General features: G+C 39.1%; 1 protein-coding gene across 6 annotated transcripts in view; it reads right to left on the bottom strand.

Moving 5' to 3' along the window:
* MYO16 (myosin XVI) overlaps window positions 1-24,440 on the bottom strand; it is a 717,368-nt gene that overhangs the window by 571,515 nt on the left and 121,413 nt on the right. Inside the window, exon 1 of one of the 6 annotated variants that reach the window (XM_024230884.3) lies at window positions 13,636-16,494. The exons of the other annotated variants lie outside the window; for them this stretch is intronic. Within the exon in view, the coding sequence (XP_024086652.2) occupies window positions 13,636-13,663 (28 nt within the window). The 5' untranslated portion in view covers window positions 13,664-16,494. Of the gene's footprint in view, window positions 1-13,635; window positions 16,495-24,440 lie in introns of those variants that run through there. 6 annotated transcript variants of the gene reach the window in all.

Below are 24,440 nucleotides of genomic sequence, written 5' to 3'. Positions count from 1 at the left end.
ACACAAGAACCAGTACAGGATTCTTCATAGTAACTTTACTTGTAATAGACAAAAGCTACCATCAACCAGAATGTCTTTCAATAGGTGAATAGTTCAACAAGCCATGGTGCATCCACACCACTGAATACCACTCAGTAATTAAAAGGAAGAAGCATTGGTAGACAACAACTTGGCTGGATCTCAAGGGCATAATGTTGAATTTTAAAAGCCAATCTCAGAAGATCACATATTGTACAACTTCATTTACATGACATTCTGGAAAAGGCAAAGCTATAAAAACAGAAATCAGATCTGTGATTGACAGAGGCTAGTGATTATGGAAGGAGACTGACTATAAAGGACACAAGGGAACTCTTTGGAGTGAGAAAGATATTCTGTATGTTCCTTGTGGGTCACTTACTTGGTGGTTTTCATTTGTCAAATTTTTTTAACTATACACCTAAAAATAAGCTCTGTATGTAAATTATACCTCCATAAACCTGACTTAACAAAATAGACCAAAACAATAGTGGAATAGTTACATTTCGGACCAGACTTTCAGAAAGTTAAAAGGCAAAGTGTTGAAATAAATCTAAAAAATACTGAGGGGATTCAGTTATGTGCTATCATAATGAACATTTTTAATAAGACAAAATTTGGGGGGGCATTATTAGTAAATAAAACTATTATATTTCGAATGATGGAAAATAAGTCTTGTGAACAGATGCCAGCCTCTGTCACTTGCTATAAATCAGAGGAGTCAGATAAAAGAAACACCCAAAGGCCGGGCATGGTGGCTCACACCTGTAATCCCAGCACTTTTGGAGGCCTAGGCGGGCAGATCACCTGAGGTCAGAAGTTTGAGACCAGCCTGGCCAACATGGTGAAACCCTGTCTCTACTAAAAATACAAAAATTAGCTGGGCCTGGTGGTGCATGCCTGTAATCCCAGCTACTCGGGAGGCTGAGGCATGAAAATCGCTTGAACCAAGGTCACGCCACTCCACTCTAGTCTGGGTGACAGAGCGAGACTTCATCTCCAAAAACAAACAAACAAAAAACACCCAAAGTTACCAAAGTGTCTGATTAAAGTGGGGAATAGCATAATAACTCCATTCCTGCCCTAGTCTGTCAATCTGCATGGTGCATCACACATTTCCCAGAGCTTTCACATGTTGTCACTAGAGTGCATACTGGGGTTCAGTCAAAAAATATGTCCTTTCACATCCACAGTCTCATGCCACGGGCAGTGCCTGTACCTGCACTGTATCCTGCAGTGGCTCAGTAAGAGCTGACTGTGTAGTTGGGTGACTGCATAATGGATAAAGGAAAGAATAAAGGTAGGGAGAAGTTATTAATAAATTGATTGACTTTCACAGCTACCTAGGAAATGAATTGGGATGGTATCATTGGCCTCATTTTTCAAATAAGGAAATCAAGTACCAAGCCCTAGAAGAGTTAAGTGATGATAAAAATTGCAAAGTAGCTAAGAGACCCTAGGATTGGCCCTGTGGTCCCATAAGTAGCAGTGGAGTCTCCCCTAATGATCATGGAGGGATGTGCTGCCTCCCTGTCCAACCTACATGACTGCCTTTGTTATCACAGCTCACACTGGCCAAGTATGCCAGGCCACGATTTACTGAATTTCACTTCAACTGATTTTGTGGGCACATCACAGGTGATGTGCTTTAGGTATCACTGTGAGATGAAAGGGAAATCAAGACTTGTTTAGGATTCCCTAAGAATGGAAAAGGTGAAGCAAAATGTTGCCCTGCATAAATTCAGCTCATGAGTGCTGTGTGGAAGGGGTTCAATCTCAACTTGGTTCTCCAAAGATAAACCTAATAAGTAAAGTTGTTCAGAGTAGAGAATAATGAGCTACACATGTAGGAAATAATTTAACTTTGAATGGCATTTCCCCCCAATAATACTTTGCAGCAATGACTTTAATATAGTTAAAATAGGAGGCAGCAGGAGGAATGTCTTTCATTAATCTTATATTTGTTGCTGGCCCACTTCAACGACTCTCTTTCTCTTTTTCTACTAAAAACTTGAATGAAGGAGAACGGCCAATTGATTTCCTCAAAACCATTTGTTAATTTGTGCCTGTCTTTCCTGTCACTTCTCATTTCCAGATAATCAATAACTCAAGTCTCTTTCACCTTTCCTTATTTAGAAGACCCTGAAGCTATTTGCCTTTAGTTATCCTTCTCTCAACCCCTTTCTATTAGCAAAAGACCATGTTAAACTGAACTAACCAAAATGGTAGAGTAGTTAGAATGCACCATTGATTCACACAAGGTTGTCTCAAATTTCCGTTTGCATTCTTATCTTGTTTTAAAGTATTGAGCAGCGTCCAATAAGCTTTTGCAACCACAAATATATGTGGAGATGACATACTGACTGAAATTTCAACAGTGACCTCTTGAGCATTTTCTGAATGCACAAGTCAATTTAAAACTCCAGTTTAAGAATTATTGAAATGGACTCCACAGTATGAAGCTTTCTCCACAGTATGCAGCTTTTTTTCTTAGAAAGCAAAGCATCATTGAACTGTGGTTTGGAACAGGTTTTCATATTACTGCCAAGAAGGCTCATTTTGACAGAACAGTCACTCTTAAACCATGATGTTGTGTGTTCTATTCTAGCATTAATTTATGAAAATTAGTGAAAAACAAAGTTTCCTTTATGTCAAACCTCAACCAAACCTGTCTTGTTGTTCTTACGGTTGTTGTTACCGTTATTCCAGTTTCTCAAATCATTGTAGGATGCCAAGAATTTTAAAAACAAAACCCAGACCCAACACATGGCCTTTGATGATTTTTGGTTCACTCTCTATAAATATAGGACAAATTGTTGAGGGCTTTGGACCACCAGCAGAGGGTGAATGTGAAAGGATAGATGGGGTTCACTTTCCAAAGATGAGGAAGAAGATGTACATATCAACGCATGTGACCTACTTTTGCTACAGTAAATTTAAAACTGTTCATGCGTTTCCTCTCCAAAAAAATAAAGCATTTTGGAGTGGCACAACCTCCTCCACCAACTGCCCTGTGTGTATTTTTCCTTTTAGTAGCCAAAGCTCATATGTGTTCTGTACTCTTCATTCCCTTCCAATTGCAGCTCAAGTCATTGCAAGAACCCTGCCCTCCTCTCCCCTGGCCCTGCTCTGTGTCCACATCACTAATGGCCTCCTCATCGATTACTCCAGAGGATGCTGCTCCAGCCTGCACTGCGATCTTCTTACCTCATGCCAGGCTGCTTAGCAGACGCTGCCTCTTGAAACAGTGTTACCTGAGCTGTTGATTGAAGACATCTTAACTCCTTTGCAAACCACTCATCCTTTATCTGCCCTTCTAAAATTTCTGACCTGAGCCAACTGTTTCCTTGTCACCTATTTCTACTCCTCTTGTGGCTTAAATGAAACCAGTAAGCTAACAACTCCCATGCCTATTTCAAATAGACACCTCTCACCTGAGCTACAGATGTGTGTCTGTGGCTACATACTGGACAGCTCTTCTTGGATATCATGGGACACGGCATGCCCAAGCCTGTCCTTCCCATCTGAAGCTTAGTAACACCATACACATAGCTGTTCACACACAAACCTAAGTGCCTTGAATATTCCATTTATTGTATACTCCACAACGCCTAAGTCGTCCCAAGGCCTTAAGGTCCTGGTACTGAAGTCTTTTTCAAATTCATCCAGTTTTCTCCATGCTCAGGTCAATCACCAACACAAACTCTTCACCCACGTGGGTCATCCTAAGAGCCACCTACCTGGCCTCCCAGACTGCGCCACTGCTCCCTCCCATTTGTTCTCTATAGTCGATCTTTCTAACACAAATCTTTACTTTCCACTTTTAAGAATTCCTAAGAATTACATCTTACTGGATTCCAGTTGCTTTCAGAAAAAGTCCTTAGAAAACTCTAAACCTGACCTATGGCTCCTATGTCATTCAGGATCGAGACGTTCAGGTTTAGGAAGGAAGAGCATAGATTCAGTCTGGACAGTGCAGGTTTGAAGTGCTGATAGGATACAGGGTCTGCTTGGGTTTGAATAGTGCAAACCAGGAGATCCCAATGAAGGGCACATCCTGATAGATTTTCCTGGAGGCCAGCCACAAAGATGTTGGAGATGAAGTAATTACCCTACGTAGGCTATGTATGTGTTTAAAAGAGCAAAGCAACACACAGAATTTTTCACTAATCAGACAATAAATTCTGTTAATTCCACCTTATAAATACCTCTCTAGTCAGATCATGCCTCCCCGTCCCTGTCCCCACCCTCTTGATTTAAGCTGTCACCTGGGCTATTTCAAGGCTTCTCCCATTTTCAGTCTCTCCTTTAATCCACACTCTACAGTACCATCAGAACGACAGATCTAAAATGCAAAGCTGATCACATCCCTCACTCTTGAAAATCATTCAAGAAACTCCCTCCCTTGCATAATGAGTAACACAAAAATGCATGAGACTTGTCTAACGACTGCACATTGTTCTTCTTTCTCCATCTCTTTGCTTTGAATGCACTACGCGGTCACAACACGGTGCTTTGTGCAGGCCTTCTTCCCTCCCTGGGTTCCTCACCCATTGATCTTCAGTAAATGCCTCCTCATCCTGAAATGCCTTCTGCCCACTCTGAGGAGCTTTCCCCGGCTCCATGCACTCCTTCCTCATGGCACAAATGGGTGCCTTTCCCTATCTTGTGTCATAATACTGACTTACAAATGGAAATTGAAAATTCATTATTCATTTTCAATTTTTCCTCTAGATTGTGAATTTCTTGTAGAAAAAAATTCTATTTGTACATATAAACTGAGTGCATAGCAGAATGTCTGGCATGAGTGAATGATTAAAAAACTTAAAACATGGGCGTAGGTGGGAAAAGTGAGAGGGGCAGAAACAAGTCAGTGTTACAAGGACAATTATTTTTAGAAAAGCAAGCAGCGAGAGGTTAAGAAGTTAGAGATGGTCACTGAGTGAAAATGTGCAAGTAATTTGAGATAAATTGGAGCCAAGAAGAGAGTTTGATGTTTCAGTACAGTAACAGTGTGGGAGATAAAATGCTATATTTGAGTGGAAAGGTATTTGAGGAGCATGAAGCAATGAATTTTTTAAAAAGTTTGGAAGTAAAGGTAAGTGGAGCCCAGGGATATTAGCTTGAGTAAGTAACTCTGAAATAAAAAGTAGTATTGACCTATTAGTTTGGGAGGAATTAACAAAAAATGAAACAAAAAACCTAACTTTTGACAGCCTAGATTCTCTGGCTTAACAATGTGGAACATGCTCATTCCTGCCTCAGGGTCTTCGAACTTGCTGTTCCCTCTGTGTGGCACACTGTTCCCACAGGTCTTCACATTGCTGACTCACTCACTCCATTCAGTAACTTAGAGACCACTTCTTGAGAGTGATTTTCCCTTAACAACCTATTTAAAATTACCCCTCAAGTCCACTCTGCTTCCAGGTCACTCAGTAGTTCGTTAAACACCTTTATTTTTCTCACATTAGTTGATGCCATCAAAAGTTCTTATAACATCTCTTTACTTACCTACTCTGTCTCACACACCGGTATGGTGATTTCAAGAGAGTAGGAATGTTAGCTTGCTTATTCATCTTTGTATCTTTATTTTTAATTAATTAATTAATTAATCTATTTATTTGTGTTGCCTAGGCTCGAGTGCAATGGTGTGATCTCAGCTCACCGCCACCTTTACCTCCTGGGTTCAAGCGATTCTCCTGCCTCAGCCTCCCAAGTGGCTGGGATTACAGGCATGTGCCACAACCTCCAGCTAATTTTTGTATTTTTGGTAGAGATGAGGTTTTGCCATGTTGGTCAGGCTGGTCTCAAACTCCTGGCCTCAAGTGATCTGCCTGCCTCGGCCTCCCAAAGTGCTGGGATTACAAGCGTGAGCCACTGTGACCAGCCATCTTTGTATCTTTAGCCCTTAGATTAGTCCTTGAAAAGACCGGGAGTTAAATAATATTTCTTGAAGTCATGAATAAATAAATACATGAATTAAAGACTGAATAAATGAATAAAATAAAAGGAAACTAAAATTGATTTAATCTATCCAGGTCTATCAGTAAAGTTACTGTGGCATGTTTATGTCTTTAATGTGATACTGAGTCTGGGCCAACCACTGAAAGCATAAGGAATTCTCTCTCATTCACCAAACAACCTAAAAGGAAGGGTACCCAAGTAGAACAACAGATGCCAAGTAAGGATGTTAGTGTGAAACCCTCCAGATATAATGGCAAGTCTTAAATAATGCAACGTCAACACGGAGCAAAACACAAAGATATATCATTAGGTCATCAGTACACCAGCAGCCCATGATGTTCTTGGAAGTCTGTATAAAAGTCAAATGTATAAAGGCTGAACAAGAGACATATACTATAAGTTTATGATTTTATATATCATATATGTGTGCATATATGCATACATATATAGAGAGGGAGGCATAGAATATATCTGGATATGGACACAGATATGGATATCTGAGGTTAAAGATTTCCCTTAGCAGCATATTTAATGATTTCTATCTTTCTCTTAATTGCATTATGTTTATACATCCTAGACTTCACACTAGTATGAGGACATCATTTATTTGAACACTATTATAAAATAGTGTGGGTAAAAGTAATATAAGATTCCTATAATTAGAGATAGTATCATAAAGATCAGTCTCAGTTTGGAGTCATCACACTATGTATTGAAACTAATTTATTTAGTAGAATACAGGTACTATAAATCTCTAGATCTTATTATAATACATTTTTAAATTTGAAACACTGGGTGCATTTGTAAAAACAAAACAAAACAAAACAAAAATAAAAACAACTTGGTGCTGGGCACGGTGGCTCACGCCTGTAATCCCAGCACTTTGGGAGGCCGAGGCGGGTAGATCAAGAGGTCAAGAGATCGAGACCATCCTGGCCAACATGGTGAAACCCTGTCTCTACTAAAAATACAAAAATTAGCTGGGTGTGGTGGTATGCACTTGTAGTCCCAGCTACTTGGGAGGCTGAGGCAGGAGAATTGCTTGAACCTGGGAGGTGGAGGTTGCAGTGAGCTGAGATTGTGCCTCTGCATTCCAGCCTGGCGACAGAGCAAGACACACACACACACACACACACACACACACAGACACACACACAAAAAGGGAAATATTTTTTCATTTAAGACTAGTTGAAATTATTTTAATATTGAAGAGAAAAGTAAACATTTGAGAATATCTAAGAATGTCATGAACACTAATCAGAAGAGATTTACCTTATCATATCTCAAAAGTTATCAAAAGCTAAGATAATGAATACAGTATAACCTTAAACTAAATCGATGGATCAATGTAACAAAAACATAAACCAGAAATGGATGCAAATATATTTAGAAATTTAGAATGCGACAAAAGCAAATTTCAATTCAGTAGGTATTGTGCATGCAGAAATGAAACAGGGAAAGAAGTAACTCTTACCTTAAATCACACATACACCTTAATTCCACATGAATTAAAATTTCAAATACAAAAATAAAAGTTTAGATTAAAATGTAGAAAACTAATTTAGCTTTAGAATAAATAGGCTACCCAAAGCGATAAATGAAACCAAAATCCATAAAACAGAGACATATTTTTCTACACAATTAGTAAAAAATTAGATGCCATCAAACACCCAAAACAAAGGCAAAAGTCAAAAATAGGAAAACTGGCTGGGCTGGGCACGGTGGCTCATGCCTGTAATCCCAGCACTTTGGGAGGCTGAGGCGGGTGGATCCCCAGAGGTCAGAATTTCGAGACCAGCCTGACCAACATGGTGAAAACCCATCTCTACTAAAAATAAAAAATTAGCCAGGTGTGGTGGCATGCACCCGTAGTCCCAGCTACTTGGGAGGCTGAGGCAGGAGAATCACTTGAACCAGGGAGGCGGAGGTTGCAGTGAGCCAAGAGCATGCCACTGCACTCCAGCCTGGGTGACAGAGTGAGACTCCCTCAAAAAAAAAAAAAAAAAAAAAAGTAGGAAAACCATCTTCACCACACTCATATCAAGAGAAACATTAATATTTCCTTACATAAAAGTTCACGTGAAATTGATAAGTAAAAGGATTAAAAACCCAATGTAAATAATGAAAACAGATATGAAGAAATTGGACTAGTTAAAAATGGGGGAACACCTTTAACTACTTATTACATAAAATGGAGAGCCTCACAGGAAACCATATTTCGACGATGGAGTTGACATTCTTTTGTGAGGAAGGCACGTTTCCGGGTTGGCTGAGGTGCAGGGATGCATGTTGTTTGCTTGCTGGTTGTGGTAATCTGAAGTGCTACTCCTCACTGGAAAGAAATCTAGCAGTTTCTACAAAACCTTAAACTACACATACCATTTGATTCAGTGTTACTGCTCTTGTGTATTAATATTCCTATAAGCCAAAATACTTAAACAGAATGTCTTAATGCCTGTCAAAAAAGAAGAGTTTAATAAATAAATGGTTTAATAGATGCTATAGACTATTACAATACTTAGCTATCAAGAAACAATGCCTAGATATATAATTTGCCAGAAAAGATGTCCATGTTGTTAAGGGACAGAAGGGAGGGCTGCCTAAGGGGACATCTGGGCTAAAGGTTCATATGTGGGAAAATATAGATAATGTTTAAAGCCATGAGAATGGATGAGGTTGTCAAAAGAAAGTGTTAGGGCCATGCCCGAAGAAGAAGAGAAAGCCAGCAACTGGGGTGGAGGAAAAGCTGCTAGTGAATTAGGAGAAAACCCCCAAGAGCTGCAGAAGAAGAGGTGGTAATCACATCATAAATTAAGGAACATGAGGCAGGTCTAGTGTCCATTGGATTTTGCCACACAAAGGTGGTTGAAGTAAAGTGGATTCCGTTGATGGTAACGGAAAGCAGCGGGATGCAGTCATGGAAGAGGAGACAAGGAGATGAGGGTCGGAGGCCACGGGCACGGGCAATCGTTTCAAGGTATGACCTGCAAACAAGGAAATGAGGTGGTGGCCCGAGGGAAGAGAGAACAAGGGGGGACGTTTGCTGAATTGGAAGATGGATGGATTGGCCACATATTCACTCTGATGGAAGTTGATGCAGGAGAGAAAGGGGAGAGCTGAAGGGAAACGCAAGCTTGGAGGAGGCAGAAGGAGACAGAATCACAGGCACACTGGCCTTGGACACACAGGAGGAAATTCAGGACTGCAGATGAGAAGTGGGCAAAGAGGAATTCATGTGCAGACACTTTGCAGATTTAATGGTGGGAGGTAGGTTTAGAACTCCTCAGCCTAGGAGATTGGAGTTAGAAGAAGGGGTCTCTAGGCATGAGCAGCCGTGCCTACCATAGAAACATGACGAGGGTAAAAGAGAGTGTCACCTGCCTGGGAGAGATGTTTGATCATGATGCCAAATGAAATCAGTCTGCTTTTGCTCTGATGTCCTCCTTCAAGGGTCATCCAGCTCCTCTGGGGCAAGGACAGACATGCTGGAAAGGGGGGTTCCACCTTGGGTAGGTATTCGTCACTCGAGTGGAACAGAGGGAGGTGAGGGCAAGGAGTGAAGTGGCTTCAGCAATGGACCATGGACACTGGACCAGGCAGAAAGCAGGATATGGGAGAGTGAGGACATGGAGGGAGCAGCTTCTGGGTGTGTTAGTGCATTGCAGAACCACTGCAGTGAAAGTTCTTGAATGAGCAAACAGCGTGTGCGATAGCTAGAAAAGTCAGGAAAGCATTTTGCTGGAGGTGGTGTTCATGAGCATGAGTGGCTTGAGGAAAAAAATGGGTTTTAACCTTGGTATCATAAAACATGTTTAATATGTGTGATCATTAATACTGAGTGTCAACTTGGTTGGATTGAAGGATGCAAAGTATTGTTCCTGGGTGTGTCTGTGAGGGTGATGTCAAAGGAGATTAATATTTGAGTCAGTGGACTGGGAGAGGCAGACCCACCCTCAATCTGGATGGACACCATCTGATCAGCTGCCGGTGCAGCTAGGATAAAAGCAGGCAGAGGAACATGGAAGAACCAGGCTGGCTGAGTCTTCCAGCCTACATCTTTCTCTCATGCTGGATGCTTCCTGCCCTTGAACATCAGACTCCAAGTTCTTCCGCTTTTGGACTCTTGGACCTTTGACCACAGACTAAAGGCTGCACTGTCAACTTTCCTACTTTTGGTATTTTGGGACTCTGACTGGCTTCCTTGCTCCTCAGCTTGCAGATGGCCTATTGTGGGACCTCACCTTGTGATTCTGTGAGTTAATTCTCCTTAATAAACTCCCTTTTATATATACATCTATCTTATTAGTTCTGTCCCTCAAGAGAGCCCTGACTAATACAACATATAAAGTAACAGATTTTCTGATACAATTCATTCTTAGGTGTTGTAAATGAATTCGCAGCTCTGGAGAATATTCATTTTAAATAACTTTAACCTTCCTCCTGCTGCAAACAATGCTGCCCCAAACCCGTATGCTTAGAGAAGAGCTGAACCAGGAGAGAAATAGGCCAGGTGTAGTTATTGCAACGCTTCACCCCTAGAGGCACGTGAAGGGAACTCCACAGGTACACCTCAAGGCTCCGCTTTTGTTCATTAAAACAAAAGTAGTTTCAAGTCTCACATGGCCTTAAAGTTCTGTGAACCCATTACTCCCTCGAGTTCCATTTCTCATTCCTGCTTGCTCCTCAGCTGGGGCCTGGTCACGTTCACGTGTTACCTCTCAACAGGCATGGAGCTCTGAGACTGGCTCTCACTGCAGATCTGTCTAAAGCTACTTCTCAGCTACCAAGATATATGAAATGGCCGCAATTTTTGCTGTGGTGTTCCTACACTTTCCTGCTACATCCTGCTTCCATGGTAAATTTTTACACTCTAGTTTTTAACCCTTCTCTAAAATAAACTAAAAATTTTTTACAAAGTAACAGATAATATCATAAACTGGAGATAACAACTGTTAGATTAAGTTTCGACCTTGAAGTGCATAATTTTTTCACCTTAGATGATGACTATTTTCCCAGGTGACTAAAAGTTCCTTGCGAGCATTAGTTATTGGTCCCCCAACATCCCGCCTGAAGGCTTCCTGTGATTCACTAGGAGCACATGGGATGCTAATGTTGTACATTTCAGAAGATCCTGCTCCTGCCCTGGAATTCATCCACTTCCTGCATTGCTGCCTGGCTTGAAGGTGAACATGCTATGGTGATAAATCTGGCTCAGAATGAAAGACAGATATGTGGTAGAAATGCAGGACAGGAGAAGAAGGAATGGAGTGTGACAAAGGTCAATGAACCTCACCAGCAGATCAGCCCAATATGGGAGACAACAATTTGGGAAAATCTTACACATCAGGAACAACCATTAAGCCATGAATTATGATCCTTATCAATAAACCCTCAGGATACCATGAAGGCATTCACTTTTTTTTTTTTTTTTTTTTTTTTTTTTTTGAGATGGGGTTTCGCTCTTATCGCCCAGGCTGGAGTGCAATGGCGGGATCTCAGCTCACTGCAACCTCTGCCTCCCGGGTTCAAGCAATTCTCCTGCCTCAACCTCCTGAGTAGCTGGGATTACAGGCTCCCACCACCACACCCAGCAAAATTTTGTATTTTTAGTAGAGACAGGGTTTCACTATGTTGGCCAGACTCGTCTCAAACTCCTGACCTCAGGTGATCCGCCTGCTTTGGCCTCCCAATGTTCTGGGATTACAAGTGTGAGCCATCACACCCGGCCTTCTTCTATATTTTGTTCATCCTTCCAAGATATAGCTCAAGATGCATTCTTTTCATAAAACACTCTCACTAGTTCAGCACAGAATGCAGTATAATTTCTGAACTCCTTAACACATCGCACCATTTCTCCAGTAAAGTTAGCATTTCATAATATTCATGCTTCCTTTCCATTTTATAGACTGTCACACTCAAAGCTTAGAAAGCAGTCAGATCTTTAGTAAGTAGTTGCTAATTACTTTCAGAAATGCATCAGGAATGTTTAAATTCATTAATTTTAGATTTCATCTCTTATACTAGCATGCTAAAAGAAATATCTCACAGGCTCCCATTGACATCATCAAGTTTCTGAAATGCCTATAATTTTCCAAAATTCTACAATCAAATAATTCAACTAAAACAGAACAAAAGGCAGGAAAGGGCAGACTCATATTGTGTTTGGTGACCAACTGCTCCCTGAATCTCTCACGTCCATGTCACTGTCCCTTTGTGCTTCTGCCCGTGCTCCATGGCTGCCCTCCACCAGGTGTGTTCAATGTGTCTAATGAGCATCCAGGTTCCTTGTAGGAAAGATGCAGAGTTTTTCCTCTGCAGAAGCACAGAAAGGAAAATAATGACATTCTGCTAGTGCAGTAAAACATGAGAGGCAATACAAAAACCAGTCAGAGTATTGCCCTATGTCTATTTCTCCAAGAAAATAACCCCAAGATTTAACAGATTAAAACAGAAGACTATTCTCAAAATTCTTAAATATGCTGCATGCCTCTAATTCTTATTAGTTAAAGAGCTAATCTGCAAACTTATGAGATGACCAGTGAATCCTTTTGGGAATTAAAATTGCTCTGCAACATGAAAGCATGACATTCTTGGCAATGCTTAAGAGTAAGGCATTTTTATTTCCATTAATCATAGTTTTAATTCCTGTATGCATTCTCTACCAAAAATAAGAGAAAGGTAAATATTTTCACCTTCTCAATCATCATTATTTTTTCAGTCTCCTTTAGTGCAAAGCTCAAGATTCATTCAACAATGTGTTCCCTTAATATGCTGCTTCAGTTTAACATTGTGATGTCCTTTGGCAGCAAAACCTTAAGCCTAAAAGAAAACCATTTTCTACAAATGTCATCTGTCACTTTAAGATCATGATATATATGTACAGAAGTTTTCAGAAGTGCTGCAGGGGACAAAAATGTATATCCAGCAAGCCATTTTTGGATAAATATGTCTTCCTCTTCATTATTACCATCCAGAATTGGTTTAGATGAAAGTATTCTCTAGCTCAGAAAATTCTGCCAAAATTTCAGACACTAAAGAAACCCTTGATAAGCCCAAAAGAGAACCTGGTGACAAACTAAATTTCACCATATGAACATCAGTGGAGAGCATTTGGTACAGAGTCCCTGGAGTCCCTAAGCACTGCAAGGTTAATGATACAAGGACAAAAGTTTACAGTCAAGGATAACCCTAAAGATCACACTTACAAAAAGCATTGAATAGAGGCTTAAGCAGTAAAACTCGAGACTAAAATACTAGCTAAATGACCTCAGCCGTATATTAATCAACTTAGTTTTTATGTACTTTATTAACATGTGCCAATGAGCAAAAATATGCTTTTGTAATTTCTTTCCATGTGTTTCTGTTTTTTTTTTTTTTTTTTTCTGGTTGCTGTGTCTATGAATCATTTTTTTTAAAAAAGCTAAAGTTTTAAAGATTTCTGTGCTATTAGCATTTGGATCACACTGGAATTATTTCATAATCTGAAATTAAAAGGAAATATATCCAGCCTATAAAATATTCTTCTAAGTCACCAGTCTATGTCACTCATCTGAATGTGGTATACCAGGAGACCTGCCTTAATTTTGGCATCTGCACAAAATAATACTTCAACAAGACAAATAACCACATGAGCAAGACATCAAGCTTACTTACAGCACTTGATAAAATGATAGTGAGACATCTTTCCATCTCAGACAGGAATCTTGCTACGGGTTCCAGCATTCTCTTCTGTCACAACTGTCGTTCCCAGGAAATGCATTACTTAAAGCCCTTACTCAGGTAACAGTTTACCTTAGGATGCACTATTGCATGGAGGCTCTGTTCCATGATCCTGCAAAAAGCTTCAAACTCATTCTCATTCGGCAGCTGGAGTTAAGATAAGCCTCTCCCCGGTGGGTCTTGAGGCACCACTGCTGCACGTGCTATTGTAGCACCCTTGATTGACACAGCCCCGAGTACCACAATCCCGGGAATAGTCAGCTCTAATTGGTGTTCACATGCAGTCACATTCTGCTGCACGGAGGTGTGCTGCAGTGCGGCTCTCCTGGTCCTGCCTGTTAATGGCTTTTCAATAGCTTTCAAATGGCAGCAAACTAAGCTGATGAGTGGGCTGGAGAGAAGCCACGGATAGAAGGATCCTAAATCTTCTTCGTGCACATTGTCCGTCAGCCACATATGACCAGATTCTTAGCTGGTAGTAAAGCGGATTATTTTTAGTTGCCACCAGTTGCTGTGTGTGAATAGGAAATTGATAGCAGGAGCTTAAAATAGCCACCTCTTAGAATCAGAGATCTTTGATCTGTCCCTAGTAATGAAAAGATTGCATTATATTTCAGAACACATCTTTCTGCTTTTCTGTGCAGAATGTAAAACTTAAATTATCCACAAAAAGCTTTTGGTTTGCATAGCTTTAAAATTTAAGATTCTCCTACCTCTGCAGACTGCAATGAATTTAACTGTACAACCCAATTGGATGAAGTAAATCTGACTGAATTGGAATCAGAAAGAAATATATGGTCTGCTAGGGTTTACTGTTATAAAAGTGAATATCATACTCATAATGCAATAGCCATGGTAGCAAACCAAAAGGTTATATTTTAAGTTGTTCAGAAATTCAAAGTGATACATTTTTTTGCAAATTGATACATTTTTATGGTGATCTTCTCCAAAGACAAGTTGACATAGTCTAGAATTTATGTTTCAGGTTTGAGGTTATTGGAAAGGTAAACATGAACAATATGTTAAGTGCACCCATCCTTCTATGGCAGTAACATAATTTTGTATTCCTTACTGAACAAAACTCAAAGAGCGGTGCTTTTATTAAACTAGAAGATTATGAAATTCAAATCTATACAACAAGGGGTCATGACTATTAAATTTTCACTGAATAATATTCTAATACGTTTTAGTAGCGGGATGTAAAATAATGTTAAAGATTTCACGCAGAATAGCCTGATTTCAAATCCAGCTTCTACCACTTACCAGAGTATCAATGTAAGCACATTATTTAACCTGCTAAAGCCTCAGTTGCCTCATCTATGCATGTGAAATATAGTTCCTAATCTTTATTCTGAAGGTTAGAAATAATGCACATAAAATTTCTGGATTCTGTTGTTGGTGTTCAATGAAAAGTTGTCATTAACGTTAACAAGGAAAAAAATTTATTTATGTACCAAATGATGATTATGGACACTTTAACTTGGTTTTTCCAAAAATTAGAATGAGGATTTGCAGCCTTCATCAGGAATGCTGATTCCTCATTTATTCGTTGATTCCACAATTAATTATTGAGAGTCACTGTCAAAAGTCACCGTTTTGGGTACTTTTCAGGAATATGTCTAAAACAGAGCATTTATATACCAGGAATCTATAATGTATTTTTAAAGGGTTTCTTGGATGTTTTGTAATGTTTCAATAAAACTGCAAGAGACAGCTATATCTGTTTCCAACACAGGAAGTAAAGCTCTCTCCTCTTTAAATCAATACAAATCTTTACATGTGCATAAAATAACTGTGAATTTATGTGAATGTTATCTAACATATCTTCGGGTAAGGTTGTATCCATGTAGATGTCCCTACCCCCTTCTCTTAATACAATGCCAGATAAATAGTATGTTGCCTATATACCTTCCTTAAATGTCTGAATGTCTTAATTTTCTGCAAATGGCATGTCTCTGCATATATACAAACTCAGCAAACATCTTAAGACAATTGAGTTTAATGATACCATTCACTCTTTACACTGAAAAAATGCATAACACTCAGAGGGGCATGTTGTGCACTTGACAAAGAAAATATGTTATTAAAAATATAATTGATTTGAGCCCTACATTTTTTTAATAACTTAAGACATTTCTTATAAGAACTTTAACCAAGGTACCCTGTGAGAATTAACATCTCATCTCCAGGGGCTCATTATCAAATGTGTTTATTTTTCATCTACTCATGTATTCCATAAACATTTGGCAACTCTTTGTGCTACAAGAGAAACATGACTCCCTGACCTCAAAGTGCTTATCATCAGATGAAACAGAGACAATCAAGATAGCACAGTGTGGTGTGCTAGAAATTGTAAGACTGCAAATGTAGACCTCTAAAACAACAAGGGCCAATGTCTAATCCACTTTGAGGAGTTGAAGGAGGATACACTGAGAAATGTATTCACAGATTTCTTAAACTACTTAGAATGTGCTTCCTATGTATAAACTGTATCTACATATAATTTCCCCAGATTAAGAAGCCCTTTTATCTTTTTGTCTTTGAAACCACATACTCATGCTCTAAACACTAGTAGAACTATGTTTAAACCTATTTATATATTTCATCACTACAAAACAAAAATTAATTTCTAATGCAGGCATTAATACTGAGGAAAATAATTTTGGCTCCATTAATTTTACTTCCTTCATAAAAATTTTTTTAAAATGGTAACTTGAAGTTGATTAAAATTTCGTCATCTATATCCATCCCTGAGAAACTCAACTCAATGTTAGGTTGTCAGAACAATTATTTCAGGACTCCTTGAATCGTATATATATCGTATATATATATACACACACATATATATTTTTTATATATATAATATACATATATACACATATATAATATACATATATACACATATATAATATACATATATATGTATATAATATACATATATATGTATATTATATACATATATATACATATATATTTTTTTCTTTTATTTTCTTTTTTGAGATGGAGTTTCACTCTGTCACCCAGGCTGCAGTGCAATGGCGCGATCTTGGCTAACTGCAACCCTCTGCCTCCCAGTTTCAAGCAATTCTCCTGTTTCAGCCTCCCAAGTAGCTGGGATTACAGGCACCCACTACCATGCCCAGCTAATTTTTGTAGTTTTAGTAGACATGAGGTTTCACCATGTTGGTCAGGCTGGTCTCGAACTCTTGACCTCAGGTGATCCACCCGCCTTGGCTTCCCAAAATGCTGGGATTACAGGCATGAGCCACCATGCCCGGCTAAATCTTATATTTTAAATATGGTATCAGAGTTGATGACAGTAGCAAGAAATGACCAAGGCTAAATTAAATATATTGTTAGCAATTTATCTATTTTGCAGAATATGGTCATTAAGTACAAAATTAAATCCATGCGTTTGAAAGAGGGTATTGTTTTTCATTTCCAGAAAATTTTCAAACAAATAAAGCACAATTATTTTATTATTTTTTAGAATTATTACAATGAACTATTGTTCTTTCCAAATACGAATGTATAATATTTCAAACTCATTTTTGAATAATCAAGAAATCCCTTTTTCTCTTTTATACACCATACAGCTGCTCATTATTCACACTATTTCTGATATGAACACATGATTTTTTTTCTCTTAAATGTTAGCATTATTATACACCAGATTTTTTCAAATAAGGCTAAATTATTTCCCAGCCAAAAACAAAAAATGAAACTGCAATGATTCTAATGAGAGATAAGCATTCAAAAATTAGAAATTCCTTAGTAAATATCTTTTAAAATGGGATACATGAGACACAGCTCCAAAAAAGCCCCAGGTGAGATACTACTTCATATTTTCATTTAAAACCGTATTTGGACAATGTAAAACCTGCAGTTTCATAACGCCAGTCTGCTGACAGATAATTCCTAATCTAATAGTTCCAGCATTGGCATGCTTTATTAAATGAAGAAATTAAAACTAAAGTTTGCAAACATCACCAATTTGGGAAAGGTACGTATTAACAGTAGGTCATGACAAAAATTCTAAATGAAGATATAAATCACACACAACAGTTTTTTGTAATGCAAATTTAAGCTCTGTGATGGGGCATCATTGCCTCTGCCCTGTGAATAGGTTGGGGCTTGTAAATATTAGCCTTTGATGAAGTAAATTACACACATTTAGAGACCTTGAGCCACAGCTGTCTCACACACAATGGCTGAGAGCTAAATTTATAATTTCCTCTATCACAAATATTGACTGCTTCTGGGTGAATGGAGTCAAGACCTCTCCTGGGAACATAACTCTGGTCTAATAATTTAGGGTCCTTTGAGGCTGAAGGCTACAGAGGAGAAAATATCTGAGTTGTCAAAAAATAAGGCATAAATACACTCAGCTCTAGCTATAGAATCAGCCTCTGGTCAACCCCTGGTGCCTCAGGACCAGGATCAAGCCTACCTTGAATGACTGAACATCCTTGACTCTCTGATAAAGTCCCTGATCTCAGTCTAGTGACTGTGGAGGTTGTTCCTGATTTTGGCCTGCCTATGAAACCACTAGCTCTCGGATTCAGGACTCCACAGGGCTGTGTGTTCACTTCAGCTTCACATAGTCTCACATTTCTCCAACCAGAACAAATGGACATTCAAGTTAGATGTGGGCAATTGTGAAGCAAACAAGAAGAAATTTACAATATAGACTTGCACAGTTGGAAAGAAGTAGGGGTTAATAGGAACTGCCCTCTCCATGTCAGAGGGCAGTGAGGGCTAACCCAGCTGAGCACTGCTTTAGTGACTAAAAGTGAATTTGTGATATAATGGCTAGAAAATATCCCTGATTATTCAAATACTTTCATAGAGTACTGATACAGAAAAGAAATGCAATTTTAAAAACTGCTTCAAAAAGACTGAAAATTACTCTCTGTAATACAATATAGATTAATATAATAGCAAATACATGCATGTGCATTGATATGGATATATGAAGATACACACACACACAAACACACACACACTCAGGCTATATGGGATGTTCTAATTGCTCCTTAAGGGCATTTGGCCACCCCCTTCCTTTGGTGATTTTTTTCCCTAATCAAAATGAAATGTTTTAAATTCTAGTGAGGACCAGTTAAACTGGGTATCTAAAGCAGGACATTTGTAAAGCATTTGTAAGGTTTTTCACTTGAATATGAACAACCACTTTGAAATCTTTCCAGCATATGTGTAACAACTATCTAGGAGGACTTTTCCATTTCAGATATTTGACCTTGAACAAAAGTTTGCATATCTTAATGATGAATAAGAAACAGACAGTTTTGTTTTATGTCTGTATGACTCTACCTAGGTTTATGTGCACGTGTGTGATGTGGATGGATATGAGCACATGAATAATTAAGTATTCTTTGCCTTGTTCTTCAATCAGTTTGAGGGAATAAATAGTATACTGCAACCAGTTACCAGGAATAGGCAGATAAAAAAAATTTTATTGATGATGAAGCAAGTTTAGAGATTACTGATGGCCTAAATAAGACAGCTGGGACACCAGGCTGAAATGTTTGAACAGATCTCTATAAATTTGTCATTTAGAAGACAATATCCAAAGGTTTTTTGATGACCTAAAAGATATTCTTAATTTTCCTGAAAAGGATGAAAGGAATTGTGAGGCAATTAAATAAGAAGCCTCTCCTTCATACTTTTCCCATTGATATACATGGATTTTTTAAACAAAATATGCCTCTTTAGTTGAATCATGCTCTTATTTACAATTTAATCACACTAAGTTACTTATTCAAATTCCATGCATTCTTCAAATTTACTTCAAGCCCATTTAATCTACAAACTCTTCTTGATTTTTTTATTGCTTAAATTATTCCTGATCTTCTCTAAACCCTGTATTCATTTTTTTTCATGTACCAGTTAATCCAGCCTTTATAATGCAATGCTTTGCGTTTTTCTTAACTAGTATCATATGGAAGGCTCTTCCTAGGTAGGTAACTCGTTATTTGAGTCTCAAACCTTCTACTTTTCCTATTTCCTATGAAGTCCAAAACATTAGTGAACATTCAGAGATCAACAAACGGAAAGCCAGAGAATTAGAATTGCTCTAAAGCATTTTCTGGTGCATGACATATAATGTCTTGAGGAATATTTTATTAAAGGCAAGATTATTGAACACTTAAGTAAACATAACTTACCATACATGCCAGGAGAAAAAGAGAGAAATGGAGTATAGCCCCTTCTTCATTCAAGCATGTAGGTACAAGTAGACCGAGTGTATATTGTTTTTCAATATTCCCCATGAAGGCGCCATTAAAACGGATCATAGGGAGATCTGGGTGCAAGTTTGACTTTCTTCTTCTAAATGAATTCCCTTGTTGCTAATTTTCTTTGAGTGACAATGGATACAATATGGTCACTAGAGAGGTTCCCAAAATTTAACAATATTTTAAGGTGTTCTGGAAAAAGAAATGTACACTTAAATATCCAAATTCACAAATGACATTAAATTATTTCTCCAAACTGAAGTCTCAGGCCTTTTGGATAAGTTTCAGTAGCCCTCATTGTTAGGATATTGTTCTCCATAAATATTTTCTCCTATCTGCACAGTTTGGGCTGTCAGAGGAAAGAGCATTGGCAACCTTGGTTAAATGGTGATTACATAAAAGCATACGTCGGAAGCTGGACATCGTGTGTGTAGCTCTGAAGCAGTTTGGAGAATTACCTCCCAGGCCCATGGGCTTATATTTCAGGGTGATAAGCCTGGAGACTTTCTCTTTTCTTTTCCAAGAGAAAATTTGTTTCCTTTTCTCTCTCTTTCACTCTTTCTCTCAAATGGGCATATATGCAGCTTATAAAAGCTTGGAGTCCTTGAACTCTTTGGTTCCTCTCCTGTGTTACAATTCCACTACCCTTGCATGATAATATCAGTCTTTCCGTCCAGTGTGTTTTGAATAGTGGGGCTTTGGAAACCAGTGCCAGGATACTCTGTGAGTGTGGTCCCTGCTCTGATCCATGTCTCTGATTCATGATCCATGACTTCATATTTCCCATCAGAATCTCTCTTAGCCTCTTTTGGCCTCTCCTCTTACCTCCTCTTCCTCCCCTCCATCCCCCACCATCCCTCTCTTCTCCATCCCCCACCAACTGCTGCCTTCCCCCCTCCTCCTTTTCTCTTCCTCCTCTCCCTGTCTCTCTCTCCATACTTAACACTCCTATAAATAACTGGAAGGACTTCTCAGAGTAAAGCAACAGACACAGATAAATTCTGGCCACAGTGCATGAGGCTAATGAAACCCTAGAAGACTGGGACATCCTTTCCCTGACCAAGGCTCCTCTAGTGGGTCATCCCTCCTTACTTCTACATCAGTAAACTTCCTTGGATATGAATCCTGTATCTGTCACTCCCTAAAGGTCAGGTCACCTAGTTGAGGTTCAAATTCCTGTGATGAGAAATGGCAGCAATAATGCCGAGTGCCCAGGGTTCTTCCGTACAGGCTAGGTGCTCAACAAGTACAATTCCAACCATCACAGTGTAACTATTTCACACACCCCTGATGTTGTATTGATCTAATGCTATCTTTATATTCATGAAAATATTTATTACGTGATTTGCCTTGAAGATATCACTGCCTTTCGTACAGTCTTGCAGGTATCAATGACTAGTAGAAACCCCTTCACAGTAATTATGCCATGTTTACCCATGAACCAGGTACTAAACAAGTAAACATTATACATTATCCTCCCAATCTGCGGGGGACACTTTCCAAGATCCCCAGTGGATGCCTGAAACCACAGATAATATAAAGCCCTATATACACTGGTTTTTTTTCTATACATTTCTATACTATTCCTGTGATAAAGTTTAGTTTATAAATTAAGCACAGCCTAATTTAGAGATTAACAGCAACAATGATAAAACAGGACAATTATAGCAAAATACTATAATAAAAGTTAGGTGAATGTGCTGTCTCTCATTGTCTCTCTCTCACAATATCTTACTGTACTGTGCTCAATCTTCTTCTTGTGATGATGTGAGATGATAAAATGCCTACTGATGCCTGATGTGAGCGGAATGACGTAGGCATTGGTATAGAGCAGGCTGCTATTGACCTAACACTGCAGCCAAGAGAGGATCATCCACTTCAGATGGTGCAGGATCACTGAGCCGCAACAATGTCGATGACTGGATGTCAGGAGTAGACGACGTGGATGATTAACGAGCAGGAAGCATGTAGTGTTTATACAATGGACAAAAGGATGATTCATGTCCAGAAAGAAATGAAGCTGGATGGCATGAGACTTCATCATGTTACTCCATGCATGGAACAGCATGCAATTTAAAATTAATGAATTTCTAGAAATAGAATACAAATATTAAATGGAAATTTCTAGACATTTCCATTTAATATTTCAGACTGCAGTTGGCCGTGGTTAACTGAAACTGCAGAGAGCAAAACTGCAAATAAGTGGGGGGACTACCATAGAATTCTATCAGCCCTGGAAGTCTTTGTTGAGCACTCGACATGCAACAGTCAGGAATCAGACCTAGACCCTACCCTGTGGAGCTTACAAAGATTATACACTGGGAAACAAAATTACAGAGACTACACTAGAAAATGCATGGCATTATGGAGCAGGCACCCGAAGCTTGAGGGTTTGCAGTATGTTTCTGAAGATGTGGTGCCTAGCAGACACCAGAGGATGAGTAGGAAGAGATCAGGCAAAGCAGGTGGGCAGAAGAGAGGTGTGTGGTGTCTTCACAACATGTTCAAGAAATAAACAGAAATGTCTGGCAAGGCTAAAGGATAGTACCTGGCACAGCTAGCTGAGGGATGAGTTAGAGAGGTAAGTAGAGGTCAGGCTGCGGGGTGGGGGTGGGAGGCTCTGTTCCTTCTCATGAGTCATATAGAGACAAGGAAGCTTTTAATGCAGAGGAGTAGGATGATTAGATCTGAAACGCATAAATATCACAGGAAATTATTGGAGCAGGAGAAATAGGATAGTGTGTTTGGGAAGTGGAGGCCACTAAAGGCCCCCAAGGGCGAGGCACTGGGGCCAGAGCAGAGGCAGTGACAAGTGGGAAGTGGACAGCACATCCCATCATTGACCAAAAGGTAAGTCCTCCTCTTCCTGTCTTGAAATCTCCATCCCTATCTCTGCTTCCTTCTTTCCACAGTTTCCTCATAAAGGCAGACTTGATCTGACCCAATGCAATATTTCCTTAATTTATCTAATGTTGCCAATACTGGAAACCTCTCATCCCTAGAAGCCCCAAATCCAGAAGTTCCACCCATAGACTTCGCATCAAGAGAATGAGTCTGGGATGCCTGAAAACAGTAACATGAATGCATGCTCTTAGTATGGTTCATCCCTGCTTCCTCTCTTCTTCAGTGTGGCTTCAACATCAAACATCAGAGCAGCCCTAAAACTCAGGTAGTCAAAAAATAAATACGTTAGTGTTATTCCCTTTAGCATTTCCAGAATAAATATTCAGATTTATTATTCAAAAAGTAAGAAAGTTATAAATAAGCTTCTAAGTGAGTATTTCTAGGAAATGACCTCCATTTTTTTAAGGCTTCATCTTATATAGCAAACAACTAAAAAGTGCTTATTATGTGGTAAGCATTATTCTAATATCTTCATAGGCATCAATTCATTTAAGAATCGGAACAATGAGTGGGTACTAATACTTTTTTAACAGATGAGGAAATCGAGGCACAAAGACTAAGCAAGATGTCCAAGATCATTCGGCCATAAAGGAGCATGACTCTGTTGACCAAGTCATTCAGGCTACAGAGTCCTCCAACCTTTCATCATGGGGCAATACCCTTCCTGCTGGGTGGTTTAGGCTTAGGTTTCCGGTATGCCATTTGCCCTCAACTCCTAGCACAGGCCTTTCTTCTGTCTGTCACATTTTTTCTACCTTCCTCACCACGCATCATCCCTTGCCTGATGAACTTCAACCCTACATGTTGGTGTTGTGTACATAGGGAGAGAGAGGGAGAGGGGAGGACACACATAGGAGAGACATCTGGAGAGCATAAGGTGGAGAAGGGAAGGGGTTGTGTAAAATGAGTAGGAAATAAGTGTTTGAGGGTCACAGCGGGCAAACTGCCTCCCGCTGGGCCCCTTCCCCTTTCTTCTTGGCCAGGTTAGCTGCACTGATGTATCACTGTGATACCTCCTGATGCTACATCCTATTACTTCTAATTTACATCCTGCACGAGCTTCCTCTCAAAATGCTGACGTGATGCTGCTACAATGATGTTTACTTTTATACCCTCAAGTATCTATCAAGGCAGACATTGCAACATACAGACCCAGTCAACCAAAAGTGTCAAGAGAAGGAAAGTGTCAAGAAAAGATACAGATCGGAAGTAAGACTTTATCAAGGGAAGAGGTATATATGTTTATATTTGAAATTTAAGAGTATAGCAGGGAATCGAATTTTAGATTCTCGTGAAGTAGCTAAGCTGTAGCAAATTTAGTAGACATTTAATAATTATTTAACATATCATGAATACTGGCAATTACATCTAAGGTGCTAATATGATAAGAATTATTTCCAGACCACAGAAGATATTGATATACATCTCTAAAGCCAAATATGTAGGTGTTAGTTGAGTGGATTAAGGTAAGTTGTAGTGCGACGGTTGTGGAGAAATATCACCAAAATAAAAGGCTTACATGAATCTGATGGGGGATATTTTGAGAGTGTCAAATTTATGACTCTGTTTATTTACATAAAA

Source organism: Pongo abelii, chromosome 14 (genome assembly GCF_028885655.2).
Source record: "Pongo abelii isolate AG06213 chromosome 14, NHGRI_mPonAbe1-v2.0_pri, whole genome shotgun sequence".
NCBI classification, from domain to species: Eukaryota; Metazoa; Chordata; class Mammalia; order Primates; family Hominidae; genus Pongo; species Pongo abelii.
Note: the sequence above shows the minus strand (reverse complement) of the source record. Positions and strands in the feature narration are given on the sequence as shown.